This window comes from Ixodes scapularis, unplaced genomic scaffold (genome assembly GCF_016920785.2).
Source record: "Ixodes scapularis isolate PalLabHiFi unplaced genomic scaffold, ASM1692078v2 PGA_scaffold32__2_contigs__length_656809, whole genome shotgun sequence".
Classification (NCBI taxonomy): Eukaryota; Metazoa; Arthropoda; class Arachnida; order Ixodida; family Ixodidae; genus Ixodes; species Ixodes scapularis.
This window is the reverse complement of record NW_024609860.1, coordinates 504,273-525,076: the sequence shown is the minus strand read 5'-3', so window position 1 is coordinate 525,076 and position 20,804 is coordinate 504,273. Positions and strand designations below refer to the sequence as shown.

Here is a 20,804-nt window from a genome sequence, read left to right as displayed (position 1 = left end):
GACCACAAACCCTCCTTCCTTGTCGGCGGGAATGATAGACAATCGACGCTCTTTCAATAGCGACACCACACGCTTAACCGGAATATGGGGCTTCGCGGGTTTGTTATTGTTCCTAGACACCACGTCCACTCCCTCCGAGATACAACGTTCAACTTCGCCGTCTGGTGCGCACCTGGCGACTTGGCGGACCAGGCCCAAGAGTTCCGGAGCGTTCATGTTCGGCTCAACCGCAAACTTTGGTCCTAGAGCAAGAACTCGTCGTACATTTTCTGGAAGCTGCACGTCACTCACTGATCTGATGTCACACTTGGCCACTGGACGTCGCTTGGGTAGGGTGGCACGTAGACGATGCAATGATTGCTGCCAGAGGAACTCTGTGGTCCTATCCACGATGCCAAAGAAGTCCCTGATACGTCTGTTGTCCTGCAGGGGCTTGCTGGTGTCTCGAAGAACTGCACACAATAGGCTTCTGTACAGATGTGCTTGTCGCTGCCATTCCGATCGTAGGATCTTCAGTATTCTTGTGCCGTGTCCTGCTGACGGCTCGAAGTTTCCAAAAAGCTGTTTTACTTCTGCCGGCAAGTGTCTGCAGCGGATGCAGAACGATAACGTGCGAGCCTGGCAGGTGGCATTGGTGATGAGCGAAGCGATGACGCAAGGATCCAATGAAGAACATATAAAAGGGCCCGATGTACTAGAAATGAAGTTGAGTAATGCGGATTCTTGGGCGAGTTGGTACTGAAACTTGGAGAACATAATAGCGCTTCACGACAGGGACGAAGGGTAGGAACAAGACAACACAATGCGCTAACTTCAACTGGTTTAATCGTCAGAAAATCAAAGGTATAAATACTGTGCATCATCGCGCCATTCAACCAATCCCAAGCCACGCCACTGATCGCAAGAACTGTATCTCTTTGTCTGCCAAATCGATCGACGCCACGCTGACACATCGATCCCCGTAGTTTCTTATCAGGTCCGCCTCTATAATTTCCCTTACCGTCTTATCTCTATGTTTTCTAATGACAGTGCACAAATTAAATTCAGGTTTGCACCCACAGTCATGGCAGTGCATCGACAAATGACCGTCACGCTGTCCGCTCACTTTTAGGTTGTGCTCGCGCAATCTGTCATTTAGACATCTTCCCGTCTGTCCAACGTACTTTTTACCGCACGTCAGCGGGATCTCATAAACGACGCCTTCTGCGCAATCTACAAATGGGCTGCGATGCTTCTTCACGCAGCCAACCGGTGGTTTGCGGTAAGGGTCCGTCATTTTGCACAACTTGGCAAGTTTTTCGGGTGCAGAAAAAACCACCCGAGCGTTTAGGCGGTTTGCTATCCTTTTGAGATTGTGTGCCTTTTGAGAAGCATCGCAGCCCATTTGTAGATTGCTCAGAAGGCGTCGTTTATGAGATCCCGCTGACGTGCGGTAAAAAGTACGTTGGACAGACGGGAAGATGTCTAAATGACAGATTGCGCGAGCACAACCTAAAAGTGAGCGGACAGCGTGACGGTCATTTGTCGATGCACTGCCATGACTGTGGGTGCAAACCTGAATGTAATTTGTGCACTGTCATTAGAAAACATAGAGATAAGACGGTAAGGGAAATTATAGAGGCGGACCTGATAAGAAACTACGGGGATCGATGTGCCAGCGTGGCGTCGATCGATTTGGCAGACAAAGAGATACAGTTCTTGCGATCAGTGGCGTGGCTTGGGATTGGTTGAATGGCGCGATGATGCACAGTATTTATACCTTTGATTTTCTGACGATTAAACCAGTTGAAGTTAGCGCATTGTGTTGTCTTGTTCCTACCCTTCGTCCCTGTCGTGAAGCGCTATTATGTTCTCCAAGTTCAAAACAAACCTTGGTCTGCTTGATAACAAAGCCTCAATGTCACTTTTACTGTATCTTCTACTCCTCTGAAGAAAGAAGAAAGAAAACAGTCTCTCAAGCTTTCGCTTGGGGGTCACTGATTTCTCGAATGTTGTAACGAGAAAAATTGGCCCAGGATTGTATTGTGATACAAGAAATACGCCGAGAATGTATTCCGATACTGAAATACAGATACTGATTGAAAAATTGTATCGCGATATAGAAATATAAATACTAAAAGTATTTCTAAAATACTATCGCCATACATTTGTATCGCGATACTGCCCAACCCTGACTGTAGGCAACAGTATACAGTGCAATCCACTTATAACGATACCACATATAACAATCTTCTGCTTATAACTATCAGTTTTTACAGTCTTTAGACAAGAAACGCTCAGAGTCTAGTCCACATACAACGATAATCGGTTATAACGACTTAATTTTCGGGTTTTCTTATCACTGGTATAAGTGGATTGCACTGTAACATCCGGGTCACTCGACTGGGTAGAAATCAAGAGACCACAACAGAGGATGCGGTAAACACCGGTCGGAGACGTGTTCGGGCGTCGTAGTGTGAGTGACAAGGCAGCTTCTCCAGTGGGGAATAAGCTGTGTATTGTGGGCAACAGTGAGGGTGTGGGCGGTCCTAGTGTGGGTGCGTCGAAAGCTGCGAGTCTGGCCGACGTGGGGGGATTGCCTCCCCTTGTGTCCCGCCCGGGCGGCTGGGTCGCGACTGGTGCACCAGGTCTTGCACCGTCTGCACAATCAGGTCGATGGCCACTGCATACGCCACACGCAGCCGTCGGCACGTGCGACAACCATGTCGACGGCCCTACCGAGCAATGCCCCATTTCCCCACCACAAAAGAGTAGAAACACTTGCCGCGAGATGAGATGAGAAACGCTCGCGAAAGATTAAAAACCCTCGCGACATTTGCTGGTATAAATTCTGACAGCACGTCGGCATCTGAGGGCTGGTTCCGATACCTGCACTTGAGTATGACTAACTTCATTGCATCAGCTACAACTGCTTATGACAAAAGACCACACTGGTGCCATTTATCGGAACACTATCGAGAGGACTTACATTTCGTCCTTTCGCCGTGGCCTTGAAGTACTCTTGGCAATGTTATCGACCATTATTCCTCATAGACAGTGTGTAGATTTCATCTCACAAATACTGCAAGGTCTCCAGTCTACTTATACGCAGTTCAAGGGGTGCCCGACAGATGGCACCACTGAGCCCGTGTGTTCTCTAGCTACAAGCGGTTACAACGCAGCCAGTCACACTGAAACCCAAATGTGTGAACCAGTCTTAACCGCTTGTGACAAAAGAACACACTGGCGCCATCTATCGGGCAGCCCTCAAACACTCCCGATCAGCATATAACTAGACTGAAGGTTTTCCACAGTATTTACGAGACCGAACCTACACTAACTATGAGAAATGGTCAGTTATAACATTGTCAGGTTATCTCTAACCAACGGTGAAAGAATGACGCTTAAAATATACGGAGATTGCAAGTGTTCCAAGGCTACTTACTCAATAGATGGTGCCAGCGTGCTCTCTCATCGTTAGTGGTCACGAACGATTCCAATGCAGTCACTGTCAGTCACACTCGGATGCAAATGTGTGAACCAGAACCCAGGTTCTGATGCCACATCAGCAGTTTAAGCTATGCTGGGCAAAACGCCTGAGAGAAGCTACTGTGCACTAGCACCTAATTATGCAGATATGGCTAGCACCCCTACGACGAAAACATACTTGACTTTAGTTCCGCTCCATGCATGCCGTAAGGACTTCGATACTCCAGTATTAAGGGAGGACGCGGGCCTTGAAAACCGAAAAATCGCGAAAAAGTCGATTTTTAGAAAACTATATTTTTGGGTTGTATATCTCATAAACTACCTTCCCTGTAATTATCAGTACCGAATACAACGAGAAAGTATTTAAAAACGAATATCTACGACGCGTGGGTAGCTTCCAAGTGACGATCAAACGTCAAAACTCAACTCTTCTTCGCGCGCTCGCCATTCCTGATGCGCTTGGCCGACGTCCGCCATCTTGGTCTTGTTTTGAACGTGAATTCTTTCTCCTTTTTTTGCCGGCTCCCAAAACGGCTACGGCCGCTTGGTTAGGGCGCTATCGCCGTCCTCCTATGTTGCAATCGCGAGAACGTGATTGGACAGGGCGCGCGCTCCCCGAGCGCGCGGAGGAGAACGCGGCTACCATTGGCCGCACGGTGAGCTCTCCTCTCCCCGCACGCTGTTTGCCTTTCCCTTCCTCCCGCTCCTGCCGCTCGCGGGCTTGCGTTGCTTGCGTCGTCTGCTCCTTCGGCAGTGATCTGCTTGCTTGCCCTCGTGCTTTGTCAGCTTCGCTTTTCACTCCTCCATTGTTACGTCGGTTTTGTTTTCTCGATCGCGCCTCTTCTTCAATCAGGCTAGCGATGTGGAGGAGTAAGTACAAAAGCAAGACGAGGTTTGCGTACGGAGCGTGTAAACGCTCGATGAAGGAAGTGAGAGCAGCGAAATCGAGCGCCGATGCGGCTCCCGCCACAGGCAGCGACATAGTCGTGTCGACGTGTTCACCGACTGCAGCTGAAGAATCTATCAGCTCCTGTGTGCCTGGAACTTCGACGGGAAACACGACGGTGCACCTGCAGACGGAGTACGTTTCTCGGGCGGAAGCTGAAGCGGCAGCGCAACATCGCGATGCCGTTCGTGCCGAACTTGCTTCCGTGTCTGCCACGCAACGTAAGTTTGATATTCTGAAGCAAGATCCTCCTACTCCGACGAATTCGTCATCGAAATTCACCATCGTGCGGCTAGATGCTATCAATGAACTTCTTGGCTACACGGTCTGCCAAGGCTGCTCAGCCACGGGAATGAAGATTCAAGAATCGACAGCTCTGGGTCTTGCTGTGAAGCTTGAACTTGTGTGCCCCGTCTGTGAAGTTGTTTCCCACGCCTGGTCTTCACCACGCAAGGCCGACTCTAACGCGTTTGACGTGAACCTGAGAGCAATATCTGCAATCAGGAGCATCGGCAAGGGCCAGACTGCGTTGAATGATTTCTGGTCAACGATGAATGTGTCCCACCGAGGACTCCATCACAAGACTTATCAGGAACACCTCAAAAACGTTGTCAGCAAGTCGGCTGCAGTTTCTGCAGAGAAGATATTCACAGAGTCCGCTGCTGCTGTGAAAAGTATATGCAAGGACATGGACCCAAGTTTCACCAGGGATATTGCCGTCGTCTATGATGGCACCTGGCACAAGAGGGGCTTCAGTTCCCATGTCGGCGTTGGGAGCGTCATAGAATTCGACACCGGCCTGATTCTAGATGCTGAAGTGCTCTGCAATCTGTGTCTCGGCTGCCAGACTGGACCCAAGCCTGGAGACGAGAAGTACGCCGAGTGGTTACAAAACCACAACTGCCAAAAGAACACTGATGCGAACTCTGGAAGGATGGAAGTTGATGCTGCACTTGCACTTTTCGGGCGTTCTTTGGAAAAACATGATTTGCGGTACACTACGCTGATTTCAGATGGGGACAGCAGGACTTTTGGTGCCCTAACCGAAGAGAGAACCTATGGGTTTGTCCCCATAAAGAAAGAAGAATGCCTCAACCATGTGCAGAAACGAATGGGGACTGCTTTGCGAAATCTCTCGCAGAAGAGTGACAAGCCACTAGGAGGAAAGGGCCGCCTCACGAAAGGACTAATTGAAAAGCTCACTGGCTACTACGGATGGGCCATAAGGAATCACAGCAACGACGTGGGCGCCATGAAGCGGGCCGTGTTGGCGACCTTTTACCATGTCACCTCAACCGATGAAAATCCGAAGCACGACCTGTGTCCAAGTGGAGCAGACTCTTGGTGCAGGCACAGGGCAGCTGAGGCAAAAGGAGAGCCACTGGCAAAACACAAGTACTGTCTCCCCAACTATGTTGCCGAGGCCATGCTGCCTGTGTACGAGCGCTTGTCACAAACGGCGCTCCTCACGCGCTGCTTGGGAGCCAAGACTCAAAATGCTGCGGAAAGCTTTCATTCGGTACTGTGGTCTTTGATGCCGAAGGAGCAGCATGCTTCACTGGTGTCTGTAGAGGCTGCCCTGCACGAGGCAGTCATCAGGTTCAATGCTGGCTGTGCTAGGGCACATCAGGAGATAAACAGTGCCATGAACCTCCAGCCTGCACACCTGGCTCTCCGGCGGGCCTCGGAAAAGGACTCTCTGCGCTTGAGCAAGGCCACGAAGCGCCACCACGCAAAGCAAGATGCACGCCAGAAGAGGAGAGCTGAACACAGCACCACAGACTATGCTGCGGGTTCTTTTTGACACTGTTGTGCTGCATCTAACTTTGGGACTTCGTTTCTCGAGAAGGTGTTTATTGAATCTTACATTACTTTTGCCAAGCATATCTCGCAAAGCAGTTGTTCGATTTGTGCGCTGTTTCTTTTATTTTGATGACGGATAGTAGTAGAAGGGTGTGACAAGCCCACTTTTTGCAATAAGATGCTAATTTTTTTTTTAATCCATAAATTGTTTTTATATCTGTTAATGACTTTGGTGACATGAAAATTTGAATTTGTATTAAAAGCTGTTCTTGAATGAAATTCACCGAAAGGGCTCTGTCACTCCCTTGGGTGTATATTCAGACACCTGTCTAGCGAATTTAATGTTCATACTATAGTCCATTTATATCTCGGGCTTGGCAGAACAAAGGAACATAAAAACTCATGTAACTCAAAAGTGAACAATGATAATTAATTCAAATCTTACAGTTATTATCAATGCCCTTATACCAACAGACTCTGTAAATTTCATGCCAATAGCTCCAGAAACAAAAAATATATTTTTGTTCCCCACCTCCTCCCTTAACTGCGCACCACCATCACCCATCAAATAAAGATGATTTTTTGCATATTCCCATACAGTCGTCTTGCGTTAAAAGGAACCAGAATTTTGAATGCCTTTGTGGTTCCAGTTATGTGTTTAAGAAAATCATTCCTACCACTACCAAGAATTGAACTGAAACAATTTTCCTGACACTCATGGCCACTCTTCAACCTCAGGTTAATAAAAACCCTCTTTTTTGTATGTTACTCTGCCATTCATGCTATAAGAAATTCCCATTCTTAATGCAGTCGGTGTGCTTTTAAAGGTAATGCATTTTATATATTACTTTTTTGTTATGTTGCTGTCATCGCCCTGTATTGCTGAAGCTTTTCCCCTCCTTATGCACTGATGTATTAACCTTTTGATGCCGAAATTATTTATTAATGACATAAAAAAACTCTTTTTGCTGGAAAGTGCTGTTAAAGGTGTCCAGCTATAGATGGGCATCTCACAGATTTAATTTTATGTCACATACGTCGTTTACTTGCCAACCCAGTGTAGGCACTGAACTTTCTGAGGCCACAGTCTATGAATATGCCTAGTTGGATTAAATTTCATTTAGCTTAGAAATGGACAAGTGAAAGCTTGGGAACAAGGTTCACAAGTTCAGTTAGGTTTTCATTTAAACATGGTGCAGTTATTAAAAATATTAGACCAAAACCACCATTTGCTTTGAGCTCAAAATTCACTATTCACGCACGACTATGTTAGCCAACTTATTGTGACATCTCCCTAAATTTAGTTCCCCCAGCAACCGTATGATTCACTGGTACTGATCATTAGTGTAGCTTTTACGGCTTTATTACAACAATTCTGTAGTTTCAAAAAAACACCCTGTATATTAACGAGGCAGAATAGGGAAACGTCGGTCCCTGAAAATAGTGTCTATACATTGTGGGGTGTCCATATTAATGGGATCCATATTAACAACACATGAATGCAATTGAAATCCTACAGCCTTAATGCGCACACAGATGAACCAGGCTATGTACAGTCAGTGACCGACACAGTAGCAAACTCACCTTCGTTATCAGCACCTCGTGGGATAATCACATCAGCATACTTCTTTGTCTGAAACAAGGGTATCGAAGAACAATAGCAAATGTGTCAAAGAACCGCAAGAGAAAAAAACAGAAAGGTTAGTATGCTTTCAGAGAACGAGAGAAATCAGTTGTGCCAAAGGGACCTCTCCCACTTTTCTCTCTCTTGTGCAAGCGTGCATACAAATTCTTTCTTGGGTGCGAATATGGCCCATCCGAGGAGCCTACTTTGAGCCTAGGGAGTGCCTTTGCAGCAGATAATCAGCAGCAAACTTTCTTATCTACAGTCGACTGGCTCGAATGCCTCAATTGAGGAGTTCCACCTTCAGTACTTGATCATTACAATGCTAAAACTGCCATCTGCTTTGCACAACCAGAAAAGCAGAAAAAAAAATGAAAGACATTCACAACACCCTGTAACGCCGAATTAGACCGCAGCTCCTGAGGAAGAGGAGGGAAGGGTACTGAGGGGAGGGTATACCCCTCCTCCCTCCTCATCCTCACTGCTAGCCTGGGGTCTTTCATTCACCACAGTGCATTATGGGACGTCTCCCATAATGCACTGCACAGTTACGCCGACTGCGACGTGTCACGCCAACACATTACGCCGACACGTTACGGTTAAGGCGACGCCGACGCATCACGCCGACGCGTTACGGTTACGCTGACGGCGACGCCGACGTGTTACAGTTACGCTGATGCGTTACAGTTACACCAACGCGTTACGCCGACGGCAACGTTAATGTCGACGCCACTCAAGCCGGAAACAAACGCCTAAAAACTGCGCTCTAAAATTACGTTCAAGTGTAGTTGCGTGACCTCCGACAACAATCTCCTCCTCTATATTTCTCCCTCCTCCCTAGTGGACATGTTGCACCTCTACTCTGTGCTCTTGTTTCGGTACCGAGCAGTTGTGTGCTTTATGGTTTTATTAAATATATACATGACTCTGTAGCAAAATACTGATTGGGTAGCCTTGTGACACCATATTGAATCACCTGGCAAACAAATAAATATAAATTTTTGGGAGGTGTCAGTGCCTCTTTAAAGGGCAACTCCGGTCAATATTTTTCTTAATTTGGGATCACGACTTTTTCAGCTAAAGCAGAGCCCCTGAATTATACAAGATTTTTTTTTTTTTTCAATACAGTAGACTTTTAATAATTCAAACTCCAAGAAGTCACAGATTTTAGTTTGAATTACCAGAAGTTTGAATTATAAAAAATTCATCTAAATATGATACTAGACAACATTATGATTTGTTACATGGATAGCTACACATACAACGCAGATTTTTGCCAGTTTCCTATACATAGGATAATTATAAGCAAGTACAGGCATAACACATTGGGAAAAGAACTGTGACGTTAAGTTTATTCATCCGGCAAAAAAGTTGTTGATTGTGGACTGTTTAGTCAGTACATGAGGTCTCAAAACAATTTTCAATACCAGCCAACGCAAGTAGCTCTTTACGGGACTCTTCCTTTGCAGACAGAAACTTCCGGAGCTGAGCGATGTGCTCAAAGGCCTCTGTGGCTGTGACAGTTGGTAGTGGGTCATCCTTTTCTTCATCGTCATCATCACTCTCACTGCTGCACTCTGCTGGCATTACTTCCTTATGTCCTCTAATGAGTCATCATGACAAACGCACACATCGTCGTCAAGACTAGCATACTCCGCCAGCTCGGCGTTCACATTATGTTCTTCAAGGCCAGAAAGCGTGATGCCAATGAGCTGTTCCTCATCCTTGATGCCGTCTTGGTCATCATTGCTAGTCTTGAAGCACATAATGTGAACGCCGTTTTCCGCTAATGTGTGCCCGCTTGAGCCCCGTTGAGTGCGCTTCTTTCCGAGCACCGGTGCACTGCGGAGAAGCAACACTTGCGAAAACAAGCTCTGCCGGTATTGCTTCTCTGCGGTGGACCGGTGCTCGGAAAGAAGCGCAATTAACGGGGCCGCAAGAACAAAAAAGTATGAATTAAGCGAAAACGCCGTTCGAATTAAGCGGCTTATAAATACATTAAAAACATAGCGGGAGAACGAAAATTTTCAGATCTGTTTGAATTAACCAGAAGTATGAAATATCCGAGTTTGAATTATTGCGAGCCTACTGTATTGTGTGTAGTTTTATAAATATCAAGGCACAAAACTTGGTTTTGGGCCTCTACGGCAAAACTGATACTATCTGCTAGAGGGATGGCAACACTGATCATCAGCCATACGGCCGCGACGTGACATCACCGTGGTGCTATGGTAAGCAGTACAACCAAACAATTGCAGCTGCACCGTGACGGGACATCATGGGTGTGCTGCGCAAGCGTTCCTTGGCTAAAAGCTAACCCGCTTGCCGCCCGTTAAAGAGCAGCTGGTCGCATCTTTAAAATTGTTTTTTGTGGAGTATGCGGCTTCGCTTTGACGCAATATTTCGGCTGTGATCATATTTAGTGCCACTAAAACAATACCAGTCATTTATTTTGATTTCATTTTCGACCACAGTTGCTTTTAAAACAAGTGCTCTTCAAATCGGAGAAAGGTGACTCTAAATAAAAGTAAACCTTGCATCGGTTACTAAAGCTAGCCGCGCTCGCTGCAGGCACAGGCTCATTGATGCACAAAATCACGGCGGTTCATTCCAACCTCACACTTTACAGTTTCGGGTGCTTTATTGGGTCAGCTCGCATCAAGTACAAAATTGCAAAAGAAACAATGTACTGTATTAACTCGCATAATGAATGCACTCGCATAATGAACGGACCCCCCACAACGGGCATCAATATTTGGGCTTTTTTTTTTTTTTTCTCACGTAATGAACGCACTTTTAATTTTCGGCTCCACGAGTCTTGAACTGTGTCCAACTTAGCTGGCTAGCCACCAAGCCCGCCAATTTCCTTTTGCCACAAAGCGGCCAGGCCAGGTCAAGTCAAGCCAAGCCAAGCCGCTCTACTAATGACTGCAACTGCGTGGTTGTGGAAGTGATCAACTGTGAAACCGAGCGGCACGCACACCTAGCAAAGCTGGAGTCGAGGAATTGCCCTGCTCCGGACATGCTTCGTCCATCCAATGCAATGATGTCAACAAACACGCCGTCGTCCGAGATCTGCTTTTGGACAGTGATATTGTGAAGGTGGTTAAACCCAAGAATGGTCGTGCCGCTTTCCATGCTGAGCGGGCTTCGTAGGGCGCTTTCTCTTTGGCAAAAGGTATGCCAAAAGCGCCCTAAAAATGGTTTTCAATTTAAAAAACATGGCTAAGGTGGCACTCCCACAACCAGCCATAGGTGCACCTCCGTCAGTGGAGATGTGCCACAGTACCCTGCCATGTCACACGGGCACCTAAAAGGACATTTGAGCCAAGTGTGTAAATGCAAATATGTGTAAATTTTTCGGAAAAAAAGTGTGTTCATAATGCGAGTAAATACGGTAGTACTACTTTAAAACTACAACACCCGACTTCACTTTCACAGGAACGTGACGACAGCCCAGTGGTTCCAAACAAGAAGCGTGTTCAACTCTTCCATGGTTTGCTTAATGCAGAAATCCTTCTATTCAGTTCACCAGCGGGCTCCAAAGAGTACCTTCTTTTTCAAGATATGTCGTTGCACCTCAACCGAGAAGCGAGAATACAAACCACGGTATACCAGAGACCCTGAGATCATACAGTAAGATTAATGAGCATGTGTCCACACAAAAGTTAGAGATAATCACAAAAAAATAGGGATGGGCCCTTGTGTTAGGTCTGACAACAGAAATGCCAAAGGGACACCGATAGGGTAGGCTGGAGTCACTAAATAAGCTACGCTTTCAGAGTACCGCATTCCTTTTGTTTGGCATTCTGCGGACAATACAGTCGCTCTATTCAACAATGTGCTGGTTCGCTGCGGCATCATTGGACAGTGCCAGTCATGTAAGTCACTGTCATCATCATTGCGTTTTTTCAACACCACCATCTGGGGTCCAGCAATCCGCTGCCTGCTGTTGTTTTACTGTTTACTGCGCGTGCACGCTGAAGTCCGTCGCTCAGCATGCATTTTTTCCTTCTTACGTCGAGATACAAACAACACGACCTTGATTCGCAGCCACAGCTGCGGCTACAGCAGCTAGCGCAGGCAATGACTACAGCTCGCCTTGGCTCAGCTAGTCACTCCTCCATTTGCGCATGGACCAAAGATGGTGGCGCCTGACGCGCTTCAGACGCGTAGTTTGGGAGTTTCGGTACTCTGAAAGCGTAGCTTTATTTAGTGACTCTAGGGTAGGCCTTGCCATGCGTAATGAACAAACAGTATACAAGTAGTACAAGGGTCTGGCAGAAGCCGTAATTCTTAAGGGGGGACACTACCCAAAAAAGTAAATTTTTGAACCACTTGTCTGATTTAAGTTATATTTACAGGCCTTGTTTTTGTCGATGTTGAGAACATTTCTGCCAAATTTTGCTAACCTGGGTGAAGTACAAAAAGACCTGCAGACTTTCAAAGATGAAAGTGGGCGTGCCTGCATAGGAAAACTATCGTTTTAAAGTTAGTTATAAATTTGGCGTTTTCATGTGTTATATTGCATTATGACAATTCAGAGCAGATAACTATGGAGCTATATTTCTATGTTATACCATCTTTCATGACAACAGAGTCACATAAACACAAATACAGTGTTTTAGATTTCCATCCTTTGTCCAAAATTTTTGTTTTTGAGCATGAAAAATGACAAAAATAAAAAATACAAGCTCATAGTTATCTTCCCCTTAAAATTTTACCCCAGAAAAACTCATAAAAATGAATCCAAGTTATGTAATATCAAAGCGATAGTTTTCCTAAAGTGAAATTTATGCCAAAAAGTGGAATGGAGAAATATGCGTTCAAAGTGCTCCAACCTCTACCTTTTCTTTAGCGTTGGTGGACCGAAAATAATTTATAAAAAAATAACTATGCAGTACAATCTAATGAAACTTTCTGGGAATAGCCTCTAGATATTGGTGGATGTAAATATGACATTTTTGAAAATGAATGTTTTTTTGCGGAAATTGTTTTTTCTGGGTAGTGCCCCCCTTAAAGCAGCCCCCCCGCTTTTGTTGGCTCTCTCGCGTCAAGCTTGGGCACTCTGCACCAACGCATATGCGTAAAGCTTCACTGCTTTGTGCCAGCTTCTAGCAGAAGCGGCTGACACGGGGAGGAGCAAACGGCCAATTAAACTAAACAGCCAATTAAACTTATAACGAGATACAACGAATCGTTTCACTCTCCAAGAAAACACAACAACGGCTATTTCCAAGAAAACAAAACAACGGCTACTTCAAAGGCATTCCACATGTAAGCTTAGAAACTGCTAGAGTACACATGGCTTGCACATAACGTCACCGCACCATGCTGGAGGTCATTCGGGATAATTCCTGCTTGTTTTTACCATGAAAAACAAATTCAGTGGTTTAGTATTCATAGCAGGTGAGGAAAGAAAGCACAACTGTCCATGTTAGCTGAGTAACATTTTCTTCTTCTTCTCCCAAGCCTCAGTGCCTATACCACATCTCCCCCTCTTTATTTTTCTGTCTTTTCTTTTGTATCTATAGGTTCAGTCTCTGGACGTGCCTTACTACGCATCCGCTTCTTGTGGCTGGAAAATGGGAAGTCAACAGAACTGGGCACGCCATTTCTTGATTGCAGATGGTCTCGTCAGTGGCTTGAGTGTTCCCTACCGGTATTGCCGTCGTTTGTTGATTGCCGACGCTCTTGTCAGCTGCTTGGGCGTTCCCTACGGGCATTTCCATTGGGATCAAGCAGAACCTGCTCCGTTGCACTTCCCCTCTAGGCGTCTTTACTATGTAGGACCGGGGTGGTCCTGCAGCTCTCTTCATGAGTCAGTCGGTCTTCTGGTCAGTGATCCACACTTTCCCCTCCCTCAATTGGTTCAAAGGGTATGCTGAGTGGCTCGTGTTGAGGTTGGTTTTCTATGCGAGTTTGCTCTTTTCCTCCCATTCCCGGAGCTCTGTGTGATCGGGAGTTTTCGGCTCCAGAAGGAAGTTTGCCAGTGGAAGGGACGTGCGAATGCAGGCACCCCATGAGAAGTTTTGCAGGGCTAAAACCATTCCCCAATGGCGTTGCTCGCTATACCTGCAGTGCCCGATAGTCATTATCAGTTTTTTTCCAGCTGGCCTTAATTATCTTCACGCTAGCTTCGACAAACCCATTGCTCTGTGAAAATTGGGGCTGGATGTAAAATGATTAAACTTCCAGTCTCGCGTAAACTGTAAATTCGGAGTTCACCAGTTGTTGAAATTGAGGTTCGTTGTCACTGTACACAATATCTGGTGCGCCACAACTTGCGAAGATAAACTTCAGGTGATTAATTACTGAGCTTGCTGACAAACAGCTCAAAGGAGCCACCTCTGGGTACATTGAGAAGTAGTCCGTAACAAGTAGATACCACTTCCCTTGCAAGTAGAAGAGATCCATCCCAACACACTGCCAAGGTCTGTTTGGAAATGTAGAAGGAACAAAAGGTTCAGGGGGATTGCTTCTCTCTTGAATGCGGCGTGTGCATCGTCTCACATACGCTTCAATTTGTGTAGACAGTCCTGGCCACCAGACAGATTCTCTCTGTCGAGCTCGACATCTGGTGGTACCTTGATGACCTTTATGCATACTCTCCAGGATCTCTTTTTGCAATGAGGCAGGAATGATGATACGGGATCCTCTAATAAGAAGTTCTTTTTCAGCGGCAATCTCGTTTCTGTGTTGCCAGTAATAAACAGATTTGGCGGCAAAAGAGCTCTTTGAGGGCCAGCCATGCATGCTGTACAGTCAAACCTCGATGTAACGAAGTCGGTAAAATTCTGAATTTACTTCGTTACATTGAAATTTCGCTACATAGAAATTCGAGGCTAACGTTTAAGAAAGTTTCCACAGATGTTTCTCAGATGCACAAAACTCACCGAGGACGCCTTTATTTTGGTTGAAAGTAGTCCGTCACCTTTTTCTAAGCCACTCTTGGCATTATTTTTGGCATTACGCGACATTCGCATAGCCAGACAGCCTGCATTGCGTCTTCGTCTTGCTACGTGCTCGCAAACCGCCTCAAGACATCAATCGCGTCCACCACTTCACGGTCACTGGGCACATCCTTGCTCATCAGGCTCGATGTCGCCCCTGTCTTGCAAGTTCCCACGAACATCGCTAGCTATCGCCTCGTCGGTCACCTCCTTTGTCGCAATGACAGCAGAGTCGGCGTATAGAAAGTCGTCGAGGTCGACGTTGTCAGGGGGTGGTTCCTTCGCCTTCGAGGCTCCATCGCCCAAAACAATGAGAAACGCGCGCTTTTAGTTAGGCCTCGAAACGAAATACGCAGTGTGAATGAAGCTGACGGACGAAACGGTGGCGGCTCTAGTGTGCTCTAGTAGCCGTTCCGTACACCACACTCGCCAGGTTCAACCCGTTTCACCCTTCGAGCTTTATCGGGGGCCCATTTCAGCGCATGTGCTTCCCAAAATCTCCTTTGGGACCCAAAACTTTGTGACAAATTGTCTATAAAACTTCGTTACATCAAAATTCCGGCAAACGGGACTTCGTGACATACAGGTAAAAATACATGGTGTGCATACACTTGCAGTTAGAAAAAGTTATGCATTTCGTTACATCGGGGGTTTCGTTACATAGAAGTTCGTTACATTGAGGTTTGACTGTAGTTCCTTAGCAGCTGGCAAGTGTCATCACTTTCTTGCTTTTCTTGTATTTGCTTTAGACTGTTTAGTGATGCTGGTAGACTGGGAGTAATACCTTGTACATAGGCTGCTATTTTGCCTTCCATTTCTTTGTCCGGGACCATCTGTAGTGGGTTTCTTGACAACTTATCTGCAGCCACCAGATATTTGCCTGGGATGTGTCTAATCTCGTACGAGTACTTCATCATTCTGAGTTTAATGCACTGGAGTCTTGGTGTAATGCCCTTTAAGCGCTGTGATGTCAATATCGGAACCAGGGGTATATGATCTCTCTCAATCGTAATTTTCATACCTGTGATGACGTCATGAAATCTCTTGCAATCCCATACTACCGTCTAAGCTTGTTATAATAGAACTTGATTTTGACCAAGATATCAGTCTGTTGCAAGAGGAGTATGTCGTATGCAGATATGAAGTTGAGTCAATGCTATGTAGGGGAAAACCAACCAAACTTCACAAATCGGTATGTTCTATCCCAGGGGTGGCCAGGCTGACCCTGCCTAAGAGCCCCAAACAAAACCACGAAACTTCCAAGAGCCAAGGGGAGGGGGGGGGACTTTTGTTTAGAGCAATAAACGACACTCGAATTACTTTCAATCTATCTCAGTCAAAAGCAGTCCAACTGTACGTAAGGTAGCTGTAGCGCAAGACTACCAAACTGCAATCTATCTTTCGATTTAAAACGCGTTCCGTTTCTCTTTCTGGGGAACTGCTCGTGTGACCGGGAGCGAGGCGGGGGAGAGTGGGGGGGGAGCTGCAAGCCACACTAACACACAAGGCACGGCATGGCCACCCCTGTTATATCCAAATGTCTGTTGTAACCAGGTCTGTTGTAATGAGCTTAGACTGTATAGCTAGCCCTTCTTTTTCTATCTGAGTGTAGCATCTTTCTGTCTTGCTCACTGTCCGCGACGCATACGCAGTGATGCAATTGGCCTAAGCCATTTTGAAGCACCTACCTACCGTAGCAGTCAAAACAGTGTTTTGGAGCAGCAAAAGTTGCCTTTGGGGCAGCCAAAACAGTGTTTTGGAGCAGTAAACGTGGCTTTCGGAGCTGGCACAACAGTGTTTCGGAGCAGAAAAAGTAGCTATTGAAGCAGATATTCTTAGAAAAAAATTAAAATATTAATTTTAAGTGCTGGACAAATAAGGGCACTTTTCTCGTCGCAATAAACCAATTGTGGTCAAGTTAGATCACCAGGGAAGTCTTTCAACATGTAATTGAAATGCCAATGACATGACACATTTCACAATGCTTCAGTTAAATTATACTTTTATATGAACGTGCTATAGATAAATAAGAACCAAACTATACATATTAAAATTTATTTGAAAATGACCAGCTTAGTAGTAAATATCACAGCTTTAGGTTGACCCTGACATTCTTTTCTGTGTGTTTAGCCTGCCGGGCTGGCAAGGGTCAAAAAGTTCTTGAAGCGCTTTGTGCAACGACTGAACTAGAGATAAACAAGCGCGCTGTGCGGGTTCAGCGTGCAGACATTACCTTCTTTGCTTTAGCTCGCTTCTCTTCACCAACTTTCTTTAGCGGAAGATTTTTCACGTACCGAAGTCGCTTTCAAAAGAAGGCCTACCGAGAGAAACCTAGGTAATCAATATTTCGGCACAGCAGTCTTTGAATTAAAGAGGGATTTTTGTAGTAGCGTATGATTTAAACAAGAACAAGAATGTCGATGAGCTTGCGGCGGTCCTTGCGTTTCAATTTCGAAAGCACCATATTTGCAGCGACGTGGGGACGGCAACACCCGACGTCATGCGACCACAGTGACTGGTACTGGTAGGCAGGAACCAAATACAGTATTCGCATGGCCGTTGCTTTCAGGAGCGAGTGTTTCAGCCCACAAAGTAACTTCCGCCGCGCAAAAACGTGTGTTTCGTTTCACAGCATGACGGCATGGCTGGTACCCGGCGCGCTTGCATCCATCGTTGCAAAAATTTAAAAAAGACGCGAGACGAGACCTATAAGACGACGAGAGCGCGAAATGAGAGATGACGAGAAAAACCATGCAAGACCAGATGGACGATTAGTGCAAGGTACTTTGTGTCGGGCGGCCGCTTGCGCCACCTAGCTCACGCATGCTCAATTACAGTACTCAGTTTAGTTTCGGCTTTGAAAGGCGACCGAAATTGGTCCTTTGGCGCAGGCTTGGTGCAGATTACCCATAATTTGGCAAAATGTAGCAGGATGTATCAGGGTTAGCCCCTTGGCGCAGTTTGGCGCAATTGGCGCAGCAATCACATCACTGCATACGCCACAGGTCTATACTGTCCATTGTCTTGTTCCTGACGAAGTACTACCCCAACTCCGAAAGGAGAGGCCTCAATGGACAACACAATTGGCTTCCTGGGATCGAATAAAGCTAACACTGGACTTGAGGTGAGTGCCAGTTTCAACTTTTCGAAAAATCGCTGTTGGTCTTCCCACTAGCTACAGTGATTCTTAGAGCTAAGAAGTATGGTCAGAGGGTTTACACTTCTGAAAGGCATGGTATGAATTTTCCAAGGTAGTTACCTATTCCAAGGAAACTCTTCAGTTCTCTGACGTTCAAAGGTGTCTTCATTTGCTTGACAGCTTCCACCTTTGCTTCATAAGGATGAATTCCTTGGTCAATAGAGTATCCCAAGAACTTGATGCGCGTGACTCCGAACTGGCATTTGTTCACGTTCAACGTTAGGCAAGACAGTTCGAAGTCATTTGTCATATATCACTGTCTGGTCGACCCGTAGACAAGAATGCCATTTATATTACAGTGCAATCCACTTATAACGATACCAGATATAACAATATACCACTTATAACAATCAGTTTATATAGTTTCTAGACTAGAAACGATCAGTTTCTCTAGTCCAGATAAAGTGATAACTGGTTATAACGATTGCATTTTTGGGTTTTCTCATTTTCATTATACGTGGTTTGCACTGTACGTACCTACTTGTCCTTCGATGTCATTTAGGACCAGACTCATCTTGCATTGATAAAACTCTGCAGCAGGACTGATACAAAATGGCAGTCGCTTAAACTTGTGTCTTCCAAAAGGTGTAATGAATGTTGTGAGGATTTGTGATGCTTCGGCCAGCTCGAATAGACCATTTGCAGTCCTCCCAAGCGCCCCGGCGCGCGCGCGAGGAATCTTGGGATCGGTGTTCTGTCGGCCCCCGTCGTCTGGCTGCTCTCCGTTGGAATCGCATCACCTCGCTCTAGACATACTTTTCATCTTCGTTGTTTATACTTAATAATCCTCTTTTTTATCTACTCCAGTGTATTTTTCTTGTTCATAAGTGTATCTATTTCGTTCAGCGCTTTGTATTTCTTCTGTATATTACGTGTTTTTGTGCATATTCCATCGTTTTCGACGCGGCCGTCGACGGACACCACGCCGCTTCGTTCGCCGCTCCCGGGGTGAGTACTGACTGTTGCCGTTACGCTCTATCCCGCTCCTAGGCCGTTCATTTAACTCGTGTGCGGTCGCGAGAGAGCAGTTTCGAACATCACTACAAATGTCACCGCTGTAAGCAGAGAAATAAAGTAGTCATCACGAAGCGAAGGCCGACATGCCTTCGCTTCGTGATGCGCTCGCCCTGTGAAATGTGAGCGTGGGATATCGAGTACTGCTTGCGTGCTCAACATTCGGGACGGTGCTTTGTCGTTGCGATCTTTTTGCCCTTCGGACGCTTGCGAAGCTGTACCAGCGGTCGGCGTGCCTCGGCAGCGCTCGTCAACAACCGTCCGCGCGGCGTCACTTTTCTCGCGTTCGCTGACCGTCCGCGAGCGCCGGTGATTCATCGTCGCGGCTGGTATGCGTATGTAGTACATCGCATAGCTTCACAATCGCTCTTAACAGCGGTTGTGAGTTGAGCGGGCCCTTAGCAAGCGAGTTATGTCAGCAACTGCAACTTTGAAACTGATGGTCACTTCACTTATTTATTTCACTATTCGAGATGTCAGCTGAATGTAGTATCTTCTTAGGTCACCCTCAGAAGCCACATGACGGGCGGTACAACCTGCTGTGTACCGGGCTGTGCCCACACCACTCTCACTGCCAAGCATGTGTCCTGGAATCGCTTTCCGAAGAACAGCCATCTACGCAACATTTGGGTACAGCGAATCAACAGGAAAGGTATTTACCATATTTTTTTACTTGTTATCTACACTTTCCTGACAATGATCAGGAAGGTACAGTGTGTGTACTGTCCGACGTGGCCCAAGTCATTTTACCCATATGTACAACATACCTGCGAAACACATTTTTTTTAAAAATAAAAATAGCATTCATTATTTTTGACCTATAAGTGCAACATACGACTGAAACAAAAAAGACAATCTCAAAGAATCCCAGATGTTGCATGTGCCCTTTTCACTCTCTTGGCCACTTCCACCTGCACCGACATACCAATATTTGATTGCATCGCAGGAATGTCGCTTCATCTCACTACCCTACAGCTAAAGCAAAGATACTCTCACAGTGCTTCTATCATTTTCAGCGTGCATCCACTCCAGGTTTGTTAGGCATAAACTATGTGCTTGTTCTTAGTGCCCGCTGCACAATGGTACTGGAAGTGTTTAGAAGGCGGTGGGGTGACGATGGGGGAGGAGGAGAACTGAATTCTACCCCCTTGCCCGGATAGTTTACTGACGCCCCTGTTCAGACGCCACGGCTGCTGCATCCATTCTTACCACTGAGATTGAGTTGCACTTGCTCCAAAGTTGAATGGGTGAATCTTAATATGGTGCTAACTGCTTCTTTTGCATGCAGGTACCACTGGACGGTTCTCTCTGTGGACGCCAACCTCTGACAGCAGAATATGCGGCGCTCATTTTAACGAAACTGGGAGAAAGAAGTACGAGGACAAAGCTCCCCGGTTTTTTCCAACCAGGACATTTCCGAAGTGTATGTTATTTGCCTATTTTTGTTTCTTTCTGCAATAGTTGTTTTTCCCTGCTTATATTCTTGCTTGTGATCACTGTATACATGGGTCGTTTCTCACGTGAGCTACGTCACTGCTGGTGGCGTCTGGTGATTTGTGGACAGCGGTGCTACCCAGTGAGCATGGCGAAATACGTGACCTACGGAAGCAATCATCGCTCTCATAGAAAAAGACGGAGCTTCAAGCAATCGTAATGTCAGATTTTGTAGAGCTGCAGACATAATAACAATGTTTTGTCTGAATACATGAGATCTCTCAACGGCTAGACGACGCAAATGGACTGCAATCGAAAAGAGGTTTTGCGACGTGCGGTTAAGTAGCATCAAGGATATCACTG

The 20,804-nt window shown here is 46.1% G+C and overlaps 1 protein-coding gene across 1 annotated transcript in view; it reads right to left on the bottom strand.

The window, feature by feature from the left end:
* Positions 1-2,475: 2,475 nt before the first annotated feature.
* Positions 2,476-20,804, bottom strand: part of LOC121832956 (uridine-cytidine kinase 2-B-like) — a 68,682-nt gene continuing 50,353 nt past the window's right edge. Inside the window, exons 6-7 of the mRNA XM_042292184.1 lie at positions 7,802-7,850; positions 2,476-2,662 (exon numbers count right to left, since the gene is read on the bottom strand). Of these exons, the coding sequence (XP_042148118.1) occupies positions 2,529-2,662; positions 7,802-7,850 (183 nt within the window). The 3' untranslated portion in view covers positions 2,476-2,528. The remainder of the gene's footprint in view (positions 2,663-7,801; positions 7,851-20,804) is intronic.